Genomic DNA, 17427 nt, shown 5'->3' on the forward strand with positions numbered 1-17427 from the left:
AGAAAGAAGGAAGAGAAGACTTTGCAGTTACTGCAACACTGGAAAACACTGGATGACACTCTGCTTGTGAGGAGAATAGTGTCAGTAAAGAATACAGATAGGAAATAAGGCCACAGGGGTTATGGCCCGAGTGAGTGGTTAGAAAACAGAAGCAAGATCTTCTCCAATTATTTCATATGTACAGCATGACTCGGATATCCAAAAACTTCTTTGAAGGTAAACAATTGGTAATTATATCAGGAAATCAGCAAAAATACATATATTTATAACAATATTAATAAACTTTTACCTTCTTGTGATTCTTGTAAACATTTCTGTGGGCAAATCCCTTTCCACAAAGCTTGCATTTGTAAGGTTTATCTTCACTGTGTATTACTTTGTGAGCACCCACTTGATCAAGCCTCTTGAAAGATTTATTACAAATCTCACAATTATAGGGTCGTTTTTCTGTGAAAAATGAGTGGAGACAATCTCATATCTATATAAAGGTAAAGGATAAAAAGGAAAACAGCCTTACCTTGTATTACTTCTTATGGATAAGTCAACTAAAACATGATCCAAACAACTGAAACAATCTATTACCCAATCCATCTGTTAGATATGTGAGCCTATCCACAAAAGAAACATCAGTTTGTTCTTTTAGTGACCTATTTGCAAACTAAATGTATAAAGTAGCTTAGATATAAAGATGAAGTTTAAATTCAAGGAAGAAATCCTACTTCCAGATGAAAAATCTGCTGATTGGTATGAGTTCAAGTCAGGGTCACAACTCCGAATGCAAAGGGTGAGTGGCCTGACAGTGATGAAGGTAAAGGACAGACCTGCCTCCTGCTGGGCCAACAGACCCCACACAGGCCGGGCTTCCAATTCTCAGCAGAAACTACACACTTAGGTTGTTGGGTAAAATCCACATTTATACAATATTCATGTAATGTTGACAACTTTTTCAAACAAAGCATATCTGAAGGCCACCAGATCTTCTATTTTCGATCCACCATTTTTGATCTTCCATTTTCATTTGGCAAAATATCTATATCTGTCTCCAAATAAAGTAGCTATTCAAAAACATTCTGACTTAAATGGTCTCAAAGTACAGACATTCTAAACTCTAGAAAAGAGACTTCATAAAGCAAAGTTATTTTCAGAGCTGAATTTTTCTAAGTCTGTGTAACAGACCTATTACTAAAACTTGCTTAAAATGAAACTATGGCTTTAAAAACTTATATTCTCAAAATGTATTTATAAATTTCTCACTAACATTTATTAATTCCTTAGTCAGAATGTGAAAATAACTAGAAATGTCAGAACTATAATTGTTGAATCGCTCCTAAATATCAGACACTCTGCTAGCATGGTACATAGATGACTTCGTTTAACCTTAACAGCAATTTTGAAAGGTAGGATATCTTTTCACAGATGAAGAATATAGAAACTGAGGCTCAAGGAGGAGTAGGTAACAAATTAAATGGTGAGTTTGAAGATCTTCAATTTCATTTAGTCCAACCACATATGCTTCAGAAACAAACTGAGGTCTAGAGAAGCTAAGTAACTTGTTCAAAATCACATGGCCGGTCAATGGCCAAGCTGGAACTAATAACCAGGTCTCCTGATTACCACTCTCAGAGCTCCTGAAAATGACGAGGTGAATCTTTTGTAGTGATTTCAATACAAATGGAAAAATATGTATTTTACCTGAGTGGGTGATCATATGACGTTTTAGCTGATTAGCTGAAATGAATTTCTTCATACATTCTTGACAATCAAATATCTCATGAATCTGCAAAAGGTTATTGACAGTTAAGTCAACCATCAAAGCCAAAAACTGTATAGAGCTCAAGTAAAAGTATAAACATGTGGACAGTTGCTACTGCAATATCCAAACTATATATTATAATTCAGCCCTAATTTGTTCACACTATCCTACATAAATTGAAAATGCAATGAACATGTTACCTAGTAGAAACATATCATTAAAAAACAGCTGACCTATTTTTAAAGTGCATAATAAATTTATACTCTCTGTAAAAAATTATACCTAGTATATATTAAGTCTCTGTTATGCACAAATTTAGACTTGGAAATATGTAACTTGCCAGTAAAAATATTCCCTTTACAGTAGTCAACACTACTTTAAACTTAAATATATGTAGTACAGAACAACACATTAATTAATGTTAAAGACAAGGAGATATATGATTCTGAAAAGCATTTAGCTCAACGCAAAATTCTCACAGGATAGGAGGACCACAATAAAAAACTTTATTAGTTTTATTTAAAAATTATAATAAGGGGGAGGAGCATAACTTTAGCAAACAACTGGCCAAATAAATATTACAGTTTAATATTAAAGTTAGTTCTTTCCCTCCCAGACACTAAATCAGAGAAATTGAATAGGCGGTATGAAAAGCAGAAGCTTAGTTTATTATCAGTAACAATGTACAAAGTTCTAAGAGGAATGTGTTGCAAGAAGCCTGATATTAGAAATGTTGATCATACCAATGAATAAGAGCATCATACTGTTTTGCTGAAGATTCAAAAATTGTTTTGGTGAGGTTCTGTTTTTGTTTCAACCTCATTAAAGGTAGTGCTCACAAAACTAAACCCCAGACAAGCAAAGGTCCTTCTGCAGGAAGCCAAGATACTGTGGTTATCCTTGCAGGATATCTAGGGCCACTACAGACTGAAAGTCAAGGCAGAAGACCCTGAACTGGTACAGTAATGAGTAGAGTTGAGGACTGGTAAACGGCTCCCCTGATCTAAGTGACCACAGAAGAACTCAAGGCAGGAATGGTGAAAAGACGGCACCAGGAAGGGAAACGGAAGCTGGGGCAAGGCTCACAGATCCCTGGTCTGCAGTCTGTGCCTTAAGCCTATGTCCAGCCACATGACAGGTCTGAGGCTGCCAACCTGCCTTCTGCTTCTGTCAGGTCTGATTCTTCCCGAGTCAGTAAACTCAGCTGGGAGTAACAGAGAAAAGGTAAACAAAGAAGACAGAGCAGAAAGACATCATTCCACTAGAATCTGACTTATTCCCCTGCTTACATGCAGTGGCTTCTAATCTTGATCAGGGGATATATAGGGTCCAGAGAGTTCTATGGTTCCTCAGAAAACAGTGTGAGATCCACACAAGTTCTCGGAAGGCAAGTACCACATAGTACAGCAGGAAAACTTTCAGCCTAAGAAATTTTAAAGGCAACATCTTCAATCATCAAAGACCCTCACAGCAATTATATGAGGTGTAATGTTTATTTAAAGATAATAAGAACAGATTTATATTCTTAAACTCTGTAACATATATCTTTTATAATAAGCTACTCTAAAAAATGATGATGTGCCTTCTGAGACATACATAAATGAAAACATTTATTTTCATTTTTAATGTTAAATTTTAATTAGTATATACAAATTTTAAATTATTTACCCATATAAAAATGGCAGCTGTTAAATAAATTACTGCAAAATATACTCATATTTGTTCACTTAACTCTCATGGCTTCTGAAACAGGAAACATTTTTTTTTTTTTTTTTTTTTTTGCGGTGCGCGGGCCTCTCACTGTTGTGGCCTCTCCTGTTGCGGAGCACAGGCTCCGGACGTGCAGGCTCACTGGCCATGGCTCACGGGCCTAGCCACTCCGCGGCATGTGGGATCTTCCCGGACCGGGGCACGAACCCCTGTCCCCTGCATCGGCAGGCGGACTCTCAACCACTGCACCACCAGGGAAGCCCCATGAAACATTTTTAAAGGGTGAATTAAATTGATATTATCAAAATTATAAAATAGAATATTTACTGTACATGAAAGCATTTTTGTATAGACTATCTTATTTATAGTGGAAAATTCAATCCAAAGCTACTCTAAGAACTCCTAAAAAGTTTAATAAAACCATCAGACTTAAAGTGAAAATGACACTAATTAATGCCTAATGCTAAGTAAAGCACCTTTTGTAAAACGTCCAGCTTATTAAATTGACATGGATGGTAATAACTTATCATTTGAAGTCCCAAATTAAATAATTTTCAGGAAGGATCATAACATATCTTATTGTAATATAGGGCAGTACATAGTAATGTAAGACACTGTTCTAGACTATAATATAAATTTGACCTATTCATACAGCACCATCTACTGGCAAGGTGAAATACTACAACCAAACTCTATTAGACATTAGACATATCCATCTATAAGAATAGTCAAAAATGGAGTCAGTAAAAGCTGCCTGTGGATTCAGAAAGGCTAAGTCAGAGGATTAATGCTGTAATGAAGAGCTGCACTGAGCTACTAAGTTATTAACATTTGCAGAAACAGAATGGCTGTATTCTACCACCACCAGGTAGGATTTAAATCTACCAAGATATTCCCTGGGGGAAAAGTTCTTATGTTATGAAGAAAATAAATGGAAAAGAGAACACTTTTCAGAAATATGCCCCACTACCAACTTTGTTGAAATAGTCTATTTAGGAAAATCTGAAATTTGGTAAGATATCTTAAATTTCAACTTCTTAAGATCAGGGAAGGAAATCAAAGAATTATAAAAGTATGAGGATTTTTTTTAATGTTTATTCAACTGGATTTAATCTTTTTGTCTCAGACTAGGTTCTGCTTCAGAAACCTTAAGGGTGATGAGAAGGGAGGAAGAGAGATGTAAAAGCAGCAGCATCTGGACTGGAGTTTTGTGCAAAACTTCCCTTAAAAAGTAGCTTCAGTGCTTGCTTCAGCAACACTTGCACTAAATTTGGAATGATACAGAGAAGATTAGCATGGTCCCTGAACAAGAATTACATGCAAATTCTTGAAGTACTCCATATTTTTAAACAATCTGATAAAATAACCACATGGAAACTGAAAAGAAAAAAAAAAAGTAGTTTCATGGCACTTAAGAGAAGTAATTAAAAGACAATGATCAGTTCAAAGTCACACTTCATAAATGAGAGAACACAGGCCCAACGTTACATGGGGGGTTAGGGACAGAAGAAGGTGACATCCACTGTCTTCACTCCTGTCCAGTGCTGTTGCATTATTTCTCCCTAAGGATCATAATCACTCAACATGTAGGATATAACCTCAGACATCTTAACAATTCAACTGTCTTATATGTTACAGGTTAAATCCACAGCACATGCTTGGAGCTACAGCATTGAATATCATATGAGTTTTAAGGCCTGTCAAGTTATTTTGGAATACAGAGACACACAAAGAGACAAAATTCAACTTACAAACCATAATAAAAGTAAAATTTTACTTTCACTAGTACCATCTCCTCTCTTCTTTAGTATTAAATGACTAAAAGACAATATTATATGCTCCTAGATATTCTGAAAAAATAATATATGAACTCAGGAAATAATCATTTATATCTTTGTTATTGTAATATAACATAAAATATATTTTTGGACTCTGCCATACTATGAACAAAATCTAAATTTTAATTTAATTCTATTCTGTTGTAAATTCTATTAACTAGTGCTCATGTTGTTAGGGTTAATAACTGTCATTTACTTTTCAGGATAACTTTCATATTAAAATAGCAACTTAGTAAATTTAATGCTTATTGCAAAATGTATTAAATTTATTTTCTCCTAACACAGTTGGCCCTTGAGCAACAAGGGGGTTTGGGGGTTGGACCCACTGCACCCCACTCCCACCCCCCAACCTCTCCCTGCAGTGGAAAAATTGTGTAACTTTACAGTGGGCCCTCTGCATCTGCATCATCAACCAACCCCTGATCGTGTAGTACTGGAGTATGTATTTACTGGAAAAATCTGCTATAAGTGGACCCACACAGTTCAAACCTCTGTTGTTCAAGGGTCAACTGCATAATCGTTTCTGCTAACCACACTCTGACATTCTTCTACATTATTTTTAGCTCTTCAAAATAATACAGCTCTTTGTCTTCGCTTTGCCACACTTAACTATAATATGCATCCATTTAAGCTAAATGTCACTGCAGAGCATATTATAAATACACAAAAATATATGGTTTCCTCAAATATATAGTATTTCCTGAGCAAACAGCTACTGAGAAAGCTTGAAACCAGTATGAGGTGTCAGTCAGACACAATATTGTGTTGGAGAAATATTTCTACTAATTCTGAACAATAATAAACAACTCAAAATATTCTTTTGTGAGAGTTCACTCTTCTGCATATCAGTCTTGCACTTTTTTTTTTTTTTTTTTTTTTTTTTTTGCGGTACGCATGCCTCTCACTGTTGTGGTCTCTCCCGTTGCGGAGCACAGGCTCCGGATGCGCAGGCTCAGCGGCCATGGCTCACGGGCCCAGCCGCTCCGCGGCATGTGGAATCTTCCCGGACCAGGGCACGAACCCGTGTTCCCTGCTGCATCGGCAGGCGGACTCTCAACCACTGCACCACCAGGGAAGCCCCCAGTCTTGCATTTTAGAATATGTTAGTAGTTAAATTAATGACAAAACTCTGTCTTTACAATACAAAAATCAGCTAAAAATTTTCATGGCCAACGCTATAAATGACTAAAAGATCTTACACTATGATGAGCATTAGTCTTTATCTTACTGACCTTCCTATGTTCCTGCAGGCTTGATGCTGAAGAACACTTTTTATTGCACACTGAACATATGAGTTTTTTCTTAGGATCCCCTAAACAAAAACAACAAACAAAATAAAATAAAATACCACCATGATTTATATGAGAATATTAAGAGGAGTATTAGATACAGTGTTTGTAGGTGATTTATAATTTCTAAACAGGTATTTCATCTTCTTAACTTACAACTCCAAAATTTTCAGTGTTGTAGATATATCCATTAAACTCAGATAAAGAAGAGGCTACATTTTAAACGCTTTCAAAATCTGAGGAATATTCAGCTTGGTATACCACTTTCTACTATATAAAATGGGCCTTTCACCTTTCCATGTACTAATTTAGTATTAGAAGAGAAAAGCACACTTCCATGAAAAATTAAAATTAATCAAATGTGTACATAAAAGAAAAACTGTATTTATTAACTCATAAGTTGATTTTGCTACTTGCTTTAAATTTTAACATAATATTTGATTTAATCAGCTGGATTTTTAAAAATGGAATTCACAGATTATTCTTTTCAGCACTAGACTTGATCAGCCTGCAAGATCTGAGAGTATATGATTTATCATATTAATGTTAAAAACCAGAATAAGGTAAAATCAAGAACAATAAAACATATTGGCATTCATATTATTTTACAAATCAAAACAAAGCTCAATTCTGTCTTCTTAAAGAGTGATTATAATTATAGTAGACCATTTCAAATTTAAAATTTCACAGTGGTTATAAAAACAAGACAATAAAACAAGATTTTCAAATATGATATAACAACAATATCATCTGCACTACCATAAATAACCACAGAATGGTTTTTCAATTTTTAATTGATTGATTGCAAATACTCAAAAAGTAAACAAATAATAAAATGAACCACCATGTATCCACTGCCTGGCCCCCAAAATGACTAATCCATGGCTATTCCTGCCAAAACCTCAATCTCATCCACTACCTTACTTCTCTATTTTCTTGAAAGAAATCTAAAATCAGTAGAAAACACGATTACAAAATGACTTTATTAAAAGACTGTGTTTACGAGAGAGGAACACTTTCAGAAAAAGGAAAATATTAATTTTTGTCTTATCATTCAAGATACGGATTTCATATAATGCACTATTTTTAGCATGCCAAATAGTATAGCCAAAAAAATGTTCTTGGTGATTGACAAGTAATATGGCTATTAAACGAGAAAATTCTCCCAAGCAAAATGAATATCTGACAGCATGCATCTGACAGCATGCATTTGGTCATCAATTCTCTATCCATATCTATTATATATGAGGGGCCACTGAGAAAGAATATTCCCTCTTTTCCAGCTTGCACCAGCTGGTATTTCCCTCCTTTAATCCACAATCCTCTATTTCCCTAGCTTATCCCTCCAATCAGCTGCTCTCTGAGACTAGACCTTATTCTTTCCCAGAGGTAGGTCAGGCTTGAGGGAGAGAAGAGAAAGAGAAGCGACATTTCCACAACCACCTGTTTCACCTTATCCCAATACTCCTGCCATGGCTCCTCCAGCTAGAATCACAGGCAATACACCAAACCCCCATCCCTACTCTTCAATCTCTTCTCTCCTCCTATAGCTTCCATTCTTCATCCTAGGACTGGAATCCTAGTTCCTCAGAGAAGAAACATGGGAAAAGTTTATGACTGTTTGCCTGAGAATGTAGATAAATGTTATTTTCCATAAATACAAAATCTCTATGTCAGCATCCACAGAATCGAAATCAAAAGAGAAAGATGGTTAAGGTGAATTAAGGAAGTTAGACCCTTCACTGTTTCCTCTTGAGTAACTGGAAGGTCACCCTACAAGCTTCCCCAGGTTCAAGGACAAGAGCATCTACAAAGCCACAGCTAGACTTTATACCATTTTAGTTTTACTATATTCAGATTAAGTCTGACATTTGACTTTCTGATTCAGCTTTCAAAAACAGTCAGGGACACATTACTTACAAAGGTAGGAGATGCGCTGAAAATTAATACAACTGTACTGAATACGTAGTCACTTAAGTACTGCGTGTTTCAGCACTATGTGGGTTAAGTGTGCTTCTAGGAGCCAGTCTGAGAACCTACCCACCATATGCTACAGTTTCTATGGAAAAATGTGATCCATATTTAAAAATTCAGCTTCTCTCTTCTCAGCATCTTCAATTCATATCATCTAACAAGGAACATTTGTCATTGTCAGTGGTAAAAGCTGCAAGATCTTCTCTTTCCTTGAATACCTTTGTCTTTCTACAGTAAAGCGTTCTACGACCACGTGTATGAACACTGCTTTTTTCGCTATTCTGAATATGGAATATTCTTTCCCCAAATGTCTGTGTAGCTCACAGACATGAGGGAAGAAGCAAGAGAGGGGCTATGAATGACTGGTTGAGTATCAATTCCAGCAAAAAGTATGCATGGTGATCTCTGGCTGAAATACAGTAAGTTTCATATTTTATGTGATCTACAACACAGAAAAATAAAAAACTTCCTTTTATAAATTATTTCCTACAAAATCACCATAAGTTTTCAGAATCAGTAATACTTTAATATCCAAGACCAACTACAAGAAGCCTCAAAGAAATTATGCTTCTAGCACAGTCTGAAGACCACATGCCCAATAACAAGAATGCAAGTTTCCAGAGTTTCAGTGTGCATCTGGTTTTTTACTTAGTTCAGCAAAGTTAACTTTAAAAATGACATGAAAGATTTGTTATAATACATTGCAGACAAGATGGAGAAAATTAAGAACAGCATTTTAAACATAACAGCTTTAAAAAAACAAGAACTAGGAAGAGACAGGTCTATCAAAAAGTTGTGATTGCCTTTTGCAAAGATAGGAAAGGCCCAAGTATAAAGAATTCAGAAAAATGTCATCTTCTCTATATCCTTCAAAAGGAAAGAAAGAAATCAGAACACTGTGAAGTCCAAGTGATGTGCACCATTCTGAAGCCACATTTCATAAGCCCATACCTTCTGCTACCCTGAGCTTTCAAATATGGCTTGTACTGAGTGTGCAGCCCAAACTGGTGGTGCAAAGTTGTAACTAGCATTAAAAGAGACACTTTTTGGACAATGAACAAATATAGGAAACAGAAACTGAGTACCGGTTATTCTTTTCTCCTGAATGTGAGAATAAACAGGATAGGAGAAAAGAAATAACACTTTCCTCATATGCAGAAAGACATTTCCACCCAGAAGCCAACAGCAAAAGCAAACACATGAGGAAAATGTAAGTACAGAAGGATAAGAGGAGTGCCATGAACCTCAGCCTCCTTTAAGGAAAAGACACTGAAGAAATAAAACATTAACTCTGACAATAGTCATCTGTTCGATTTAGTGCAACAGATTCAATCCCTAAAGTCAAAATACATTTACCATGTGCTAAGCAGATGAAATCTAAGCGACAAATTTTCTATTTGTCTTACTGTTTAGCTAGCCATTAGAAGGAATTCAAATAGTTGCTACTTTATAAATCCAAATATATTCAATTAGCATGTCAAAATGTAGCCAGTAATTTTCTCCAATATAGAAGAAATATAAGGATTTTTAAAAATGGAATTTTACTGTAAATATATTAAGGCAGAAGGGCATTGCTTAACAGTTTTAAAATATATCTACTAAAAGAAATTTCACATGCTAAAATATTATTATTTAAAACATTAATTCTTAATGCATCTGGCTACCAAGCACAACTAGATTCTAGCTTAGGTTTCCAGTTATGATTAATTCAGAGATAGGAGAAATGACGAATATTGCTGAAATCAAAAAGAAATAGCACTCAGTGAAAGAAAAAAATTCCATTTCCAGAGCTCTACATCTGTGTGAAATACAGTGGAAAAGCAAGCTCTCTCCTCAAGAGTGAGAATTAAAAACAGATCGCTGTGGCCTGGGGAGAGGAAGCCCCTTTAAAAACAACCCTCTGATGAGTTCTCACCGGCGTGGATGTTTTCCTGGTGTCTTCTCAGGGCATCCTTGCTCTTCAGTCTCTTTCCACAGCTGTCAGCCTTACACACAAACCTGGCATCTCCCCGGCAAGTCTCCTGGTGCTGCTCAAAACTACAAGAAAACCAGGAATGGGAAACAGGGAGAAGAAATGAAGACACCTACAAACTTCTAACATCCAGGCTGGCTTTTGTAATGCATGCTCCCCAGTAGAGTTTCAGGGTCATTACAAGTGTTACCTAGGCAGGTAGGAAGGAAAGCACTGAAATTGTGTAGCCATATGATACTAAATCACTAAGAAGCATGAAAGCACATGCATGCCAATAATGACCCGCAATTATATAACAGCCATCTGATAACTCAGATACAAAACCTTGATGCTGAACTGAAGGAAGAATTGCAAACAGAGCACTGAAAACTTCGTGAAGAATCCTTCAGACTGCTTTTTGCTGAGCACTGAAGAACACTGAGGGGAAACAGAAAAAAAACAAAAACTGGAAGTCTAAGACAAAAACTTATGAAAATATCTCTACTTTGAATAAAGTCACATTCATGATCTCTCTTTTCATTCTGCCTTTTGCCCTTTAAACTTTTAAGTAGCACCTACAGTTTAACTGTAAGACTCAGCTCAGCAAAAGTATGTTTGGTGTAGAATATATAATACTAAATTGAATAAAAGCTGACTAGAATGCAGTTTTAAAATCTATTCATTAAAAACTATATAGCCCTTGCTTGGTTTTTTAAAGAGTGTATAAGAGAATTTCCAAGTTTTAAGTTTAAGTTTTGAACAGAAATTTTTCATCTCAAATTTCATAAGCGAAAGTGGATGCATATATGAAAACTGTCTTAATATGAAATACAGGATGTTTCAGAATTTTACTTTAATGAATTAAAAAATGAAACATTAAGCCTATGTTAAAGATTTCTTGCTCATATGCAAGGTGACATTCTGTTAAAAATAAGTTTGTAAATATATGTATCCACTTTCTCATTTTTAATAATTCATGATACTGTAAAATACTTAAGTAAAAGGATAACTTAATATGCTGTTAATATATTTAAAATAATAAAGGGTGCAGAGAAATGATTGGGACCATTTAATTCATTTCATCATCATATCTTGTACATATTCATCTTTAAATTATTTCTCCAACATTGCTAGGAAATAAACAGTGCTTCCCAAAATGGCCCTGTATTCTTCATACTCTGAACTCTCTCCATTTCTTAAACTATTTCTTTTCTTTTTTTTTTTTACAGATTTCAGAGGGAATAGCGAATGCAGACCTCTGAAACTTGATCTGCCACCTCAAAGCACTAGCTAAATTATGCATATCAGATTTCAAATTAGTACACCAATGAGCTTAATATTTAATGGCAAGTTATTAAATGGACAAAGATTGATTAGCATAAACAATGTTTACTTGTTAAACTTCATAGTCAGAATGTTTCAAAAACCAACGTACTATAGTACGAAAAGTTTATGACAGTGACAATAGAGAATGCTTAATTTCTATACACACACCATCACACACGCACACAGGTTAGAAACTATAAGACAAACTGAATGAAACAGTTAAACAACATGTCAGCTTATAATTTTAGATATACTCTTGAATGTACGCACTGTCTTTGCAAAGCCTGTTTAACTGGGAATTTCTTCCCACAGCTCTTGCACTTAAATTCTTTCTCCTCTGTGGGTTTCTGGTGCAATGTCTGAAGATGCTCAGCAAGAATTTCCTCACTGGTAAAACTCGATTCACACTGGGGACAGGCATAGTCCTCTTTACAGCCAAAGCGATCTGCATATTTACAAGCAAGCAGATTTGTTAGACAAAAATGAAGAGCCAAGAACTGCTCAGTTTTGCCCTCATTTTAAAATCAAAATTAATTGTGCTTAATGGTACCAGATTAATAAATTTTTACTATCTCTATGAGTATGAATAGGCTGCCCATGAAAAATAATAGGAAGTGTTACTAGAACAATACATTATTTTTTAAATCATTTAACTTGTGTTTCACCAAATTAATACAAAATCAAAATCAATTTTTAATTTACCCTGTAACATTAACTTTTCACATCAAAGAGTTATAACAAATGTTGAATTGCAACGCCAAAGTCTTCCCTGAAACGGGTCATCTTGAGTTCACTTCTAGCTGCAAGAAGAGAAAAACCCAACCAAGGGGAACTATGTTGAATTACCAAGGGGAATCTCACATATATGTGAAAAAAGGCCAAGGTCATAAAAACAGCACTCATTACAGTAGGTGGAGTGAGGCTCCACTGTCTCTCTGGCTGTCAGTCCTATATGGACTGTCATGGCTCTACCCAGATTTTTCAAAGTGTGCTACTTAAATTACATATTTTTTCTGATTATCAAATAAGATTAATTTTTTTTAAAGATTTTTTTTGATGTGGACCATTTTTAAAGTCTTTATTGAATTTGTTACCATATTGCTTCTGTTTTACATTTTAGTTTTTTGGCTGCGAAGCAGATGGGATCTTAGCTCCCCAACCAGGGATCGAACCCACACCCCCTGCACTGGAAGGAGAAGTCTTAACTACTGGACCGCCAGGGAAGTCCCAAGGTTAGATTTAGATAATATGCAGAAAATATGAAGAGAATAAAAATCACCAATAACCCCACCATGAAGAGACAACTGCTGTAATCTATTTCCATGCCTGAGTTGTCTTTTGGGAATTCATATTTTATGCGCAGTCTAAGAAACTTTATGATCACACTTTTTATGCAATTTCATGTAACGCTCTTTTTTCCATTTAATATTTTCTCAAGTCAAATATTTTTTAAACTTAAGGTACCATAATTTACTTATTTAACCAAACTCTCCATTGTTTGACATTTGAGTGGATTCTTTGTTTCTTTTGATCACTGTTTGGCTGGTTTTGCTTCTGTTTTGGGGGTTTTTTAAATTTGTTTTTTGGGTTTTATATTTTGCTTTTATAAACAAAACTGAATTCTAAAATAAAAATATCAACAGTATAAGCACACGATTCCTATAAGAATCTGTGTAAGTTTCTGTTGATTCTCCTTACAAAAGTAATAGAAATTGATATTTTGTTAACTAAATAAAGAAAAATCAGGGTGGTAATAAGTAGGAGACTTATTTTTAAGGTAAAATAGTGGACACAGTAATACCGTACCCTGGGGGCAACGTTGAAAATAAATACAAAAATAAAGAAAACACAGAATAGTACAGAAACAATTCCCATCACCCCAAATCTGACATTCCAAACAGCATAATGCATATTTGGAAAGACAAAACAGATAGCCTGTCCTCATCTTCCTTTTAAATACTCCAACTAAAATAAAGAAACAAAAGCATAATCTGGCAATACTGGGAAATACTCATACTTTTTCAACAATGATACAGTTAGAATAGAAAATTCATATAAAAGACATTAATACCACAGTGACTAAAGAAACCAGTGTCGACCCCGGAGGAAGATGGCGGAAGAGTAAGACGCGGAGATCACCTTCCTCCCCACAGATACATCAGAAATTCATCTACACGTGGAACAACTCCTACAGAACACCTACTGAACGCTGACAGAAGACCTCAGACCCCCCAAAAGGCAAGAAGCTCCCCACATACCTGGGTAGGGCAAAAGAAAAAAAGAATAAACAGAGACAATAGGATAGGGACGGGACCTGCACCAGTGGGAGGGAGCCGTGAAGGGGGGAAGGTTTCTACACACTACAAGCCCCTTCGCGGGCGGAGACTGCAGGTGGCGGAGGGGGAAAGCTTCGGAGTAGCGGAGGAGAGCACAGCAACAGGGGTGCGGAGGGCAAAGCGGAGAGATTCTGGCACAGAGGACCGGTGCCCTCAGGCACACACCAGCCCGAGAGGCTTGTCTGCTCGGCCGCCGTGGCGGGCGGGGCTGGGAGCTGAGGCTCGGGTATCGGCTTTCAGTCGGAGCGCAGGGAGAGGACTGGGGCTGGCGGCAGGAAGAGAGCCTGAAGGGGTTAGTGCACCACGGCTAGCCCGGAGGGAGTCCGGGGAAAGGGTCTGGAGCTGCTGAAGAGGCAAGAGACTTTTTTCCCTTTTGTTTCCTGGTGCGCGAGGAGAGGGCATTAAGAGGGCTGCTTGGGGAAGCGCCGGAGACAGGCACGAGCCGCGGGTAAGGCACGGACCTCGGAGACGGGCGTGGGCCGCCGCCGCCCGCCGCCGCCGCCGCCACCGCCGCCCGCCGCGGCCCGCCGCCGCCGCCGCTGCCGCCGCCGGGCCTGTGTGCGAGCGCGGGTCACTGTCCGCCCCGCCTTCCGGGGGGCCTGTGCACCCCGCCACTGCCGGGGTCCCCGAGACCCCGGGACGGCTTTCCCGGGAAAGCGCACGGAGCGCCACGGGCTGCTGCAACGTCACGCCGGCCTCTGCCGCCGCAGGCCCGCCCCACACTGCGCGCCCCTCCCTCCCCTCTGCCTGAGTGAGCCAGAGCCCCCGAATCAGCGGCTCCTTTAAACCCGTCCTGTCTGAGCGAAGAACGGACGCCCTCCGGCGACCTACGCGCAGAGGCGGGGCCAGGTCCAAGGCTGAGACCCGGGAGCTGTGAGAGCAGAGGCAGGGAAATCTCTCTGTGCAGCCTCGGAGGCAGCGGATTAAAGCTCCACGGTCCATTTGATGTGCCCTGCGTCTGTGGAGTGCATGAATGGACAGCGAATCATCCCAAATTGAGGAAGTGGACTTTGAGGACAAGATTTAAGACTTTCCCCCCTTTTCCTCTTTTCCTCTTTTTACAACGAATTATTCCAAATTAAGGAGGTGGACTTAGAGAGCAAGATTTCAGACTTCTCGCCCTTTTCCTCTTTTTACAACGAATTATCCCAAATTGAGGAGGTGGACTTGGAGAGCAAGATTTTTGATTTTTCCCCCTGCTCTCTTTTTGTGAATGTGTATGTGTAATCTTCTGTGTAAGATTCTCTCTGTATAGCTTTGCTTCCACCATATGTCTCAGGGTTCTATCGGTCCGTTTTTTTTTTTTTTTTCAATAATTACTTTCTAATTTTAATAACGCTACTATATTTCATACTTTATTCTATTTTACTTTACCTGCTCTTTCTTTTTTTCCTACTCTCCCTTCCTCCCTCCCTCCCTCCGCTCCTCCTTTCCTTCTTTCTTTTTCTTTCCTCCCTCCCACCCTTCTTCTTTCCACTTTCTTTTTCTTTCCTTCCTCCCTCCCTCCTGTCTTTCTTCCTTTCCTTCCTCCCTCCCTCCCTCCTTTCTTTCCTTCTTTCTTTCCATCCTTCCTCCCTCCCTCCCTCCTTTCTTTCTTCCTTCCTTCCTTCCTTTCTTCCCTTCTTCCTTTCTTTCCCTCTCTCTTTCTTTCTTCTACTAATTCTTTCTTTCTACTTTTTCTCCCTGTTACTCTGAGCCGGGTGGATGAAAGGCTCTTGGTGCTGCAGCCAGGAGCCAGTGCTGTGCCTCTGAAGTGGGAGAGCCAACTTCAGGACACGGGTCCACAAGAGACCTCCCAGCTCCACATAATATCAAGCAGCGAAAATCTCCCAGAGATCTCCATCCCAACACCAGCACCCAGCTTCAGTCAACGACCAGCAAGCTACAGTGCAGGTCACCCTATGCCAAGCAACTAGCAAGGCAGGAACACAACCCCACCCATTAGCAGAGAGGCTACCTAAAAACATAATAAGGCCATAGGCACCCCAAAACACACCACCAGACGTGGACCTGTCCACCAGAAAGACAAGATCGAGCCTCAACCACCAGAGCACAGGAATTAGTCCCCCCCACCAGGAAGCCTACCCAACCTACTGAAACAACCTTAGCCACTGGGGTCAGACACCAAAAACAACGGGAACTACGAATCTGCAGCCGGCAAAAAGGAGACCCCAAACACAGTAACATAAGCAAAATGAGAAGGCAGAAAAACACACAGCAGGTGAAGGAGCAAGATAAACACCTACCAGACCTAACAAATGAAGAAGTAATAGGCAGTCTACCTGAAAAAGAATTCAGAATAATGATAGTAAAGCTGATCCAAGATTCTATTTCCATGATCCATAATCTTGGAAATAGAATAGACAACATGCAAGAAACAGTTAACAAGGACCTAGAAGAACTAAAGATGAATCAAGCATCGATTAAAAACACAATAAATGAAATGAAAAATACTCTAGATGGGATCAATAGCAGAATAACTGAGGCAGAAGAACGGATAAGTGAGGTGGAAGATAAAATAGTGGAAATAACTGATGCAGAGCAAAATAAAGAAAAAAGAATGAAAAGAACAGAGGAGAGTCTCAGAGATCTCTGGGACAACATTAAACGCACCAACATTCGAATTATAGGGGTTCCAGAAGAAGAAGAGAAAAAGAAAGGGACTGAGAAAATATTTGAAGAGATTATAGTTGAAAACTTCCCCAATATGGGAAAGGAAATAGTTAATCAAGTCCAGGAGGCACAGAGAGTCCCATACAGAATAAATCCAAGGAGAAATACACCAAGACACATATTAATCAAACTGTCAAAAATTAAACACAAAGAAATCATATTAAAAGCAGCAAGGCAAAAACAACAAATAACACACAAGGGAATCCCCATAAGGTTAACAGCTGATCTCTCAGCAGAAACCCTACAAGCCAGAAGGGAGTGGCAGGACATAATTAAAGTGATGAAGGAGAGAAACCTGCAACCAAGATTACTCTACCCAGCAAGGATCTCATTCAGATTTGATGGAGAAATTAAAACCTTTACAGACAAGCAAAAGCTGAGAGAGTTCAGCACCACCAAACCAGCTTTACAACAAATGCTAAAGGAACTTCTCTAGGCAAGAAACACAACAGAAGGAATATACCTACAATAACGAACCCAAAGCAATTAAGGAAATGGGAATAGGAACATACATATCAATAATTACCTTAAATGTAAATGGACTAAATGCTCCCACCAAAAGACACAGAGTGGCTGA

At 38.1% G+C, this 17427-nt stretch overlaps 1 protein-coding gene across 3 annotated transcripts in view; it reads right to left on the minus strand.

The window, feature by feature from the left end:
* Window positions 1-17427, minus strand: part of PRDM5 (PR/SET domain 5) — a 214728-nt gene that overhangs the window by 97584 nt on the left and 99717 nt on the right. For all 3 annotated transcript variants that reach the window (XM_081240766.1, XM_081240765.1, XM_081240767.1), the window contains 6 exons: window positions 12112-12286; window positions 10861-10953; window positions 10480-10601; window positions 6534-6613; window positions 1693-1777; window positions 290-447 (listed from right to left, as the gene is read on the minus strand). In XM_081240766.1, coding sequence (XP_081096892.1) covers window positions 290-447; window positions 1693-1777; window positions 6534-6613; window positions 10480-10601; window positions 10861-10953; window positions 12112-12286 — 713 coding nt within the window. The remainder of the gene's footprint in view (window positions 1-289; window positions 448-1692; window positions 1778-6533; window positions 6614-10479; window positions 10602-10860; window positions 10954-12111; window positions 12287-17427) is intronic.

This window comes from Mesoplodon bidens (assembly GCF_964165515.1).
Source record: "Mesoplodon bidens genome assembly, chromosome: 1".
Lineage (NCBI taxonomy): Eukaryota > Metazoa > Chordata > Mammalia > Artiodactyla > Ziphiidae > Mesoplodon > Mesoplodon bidens.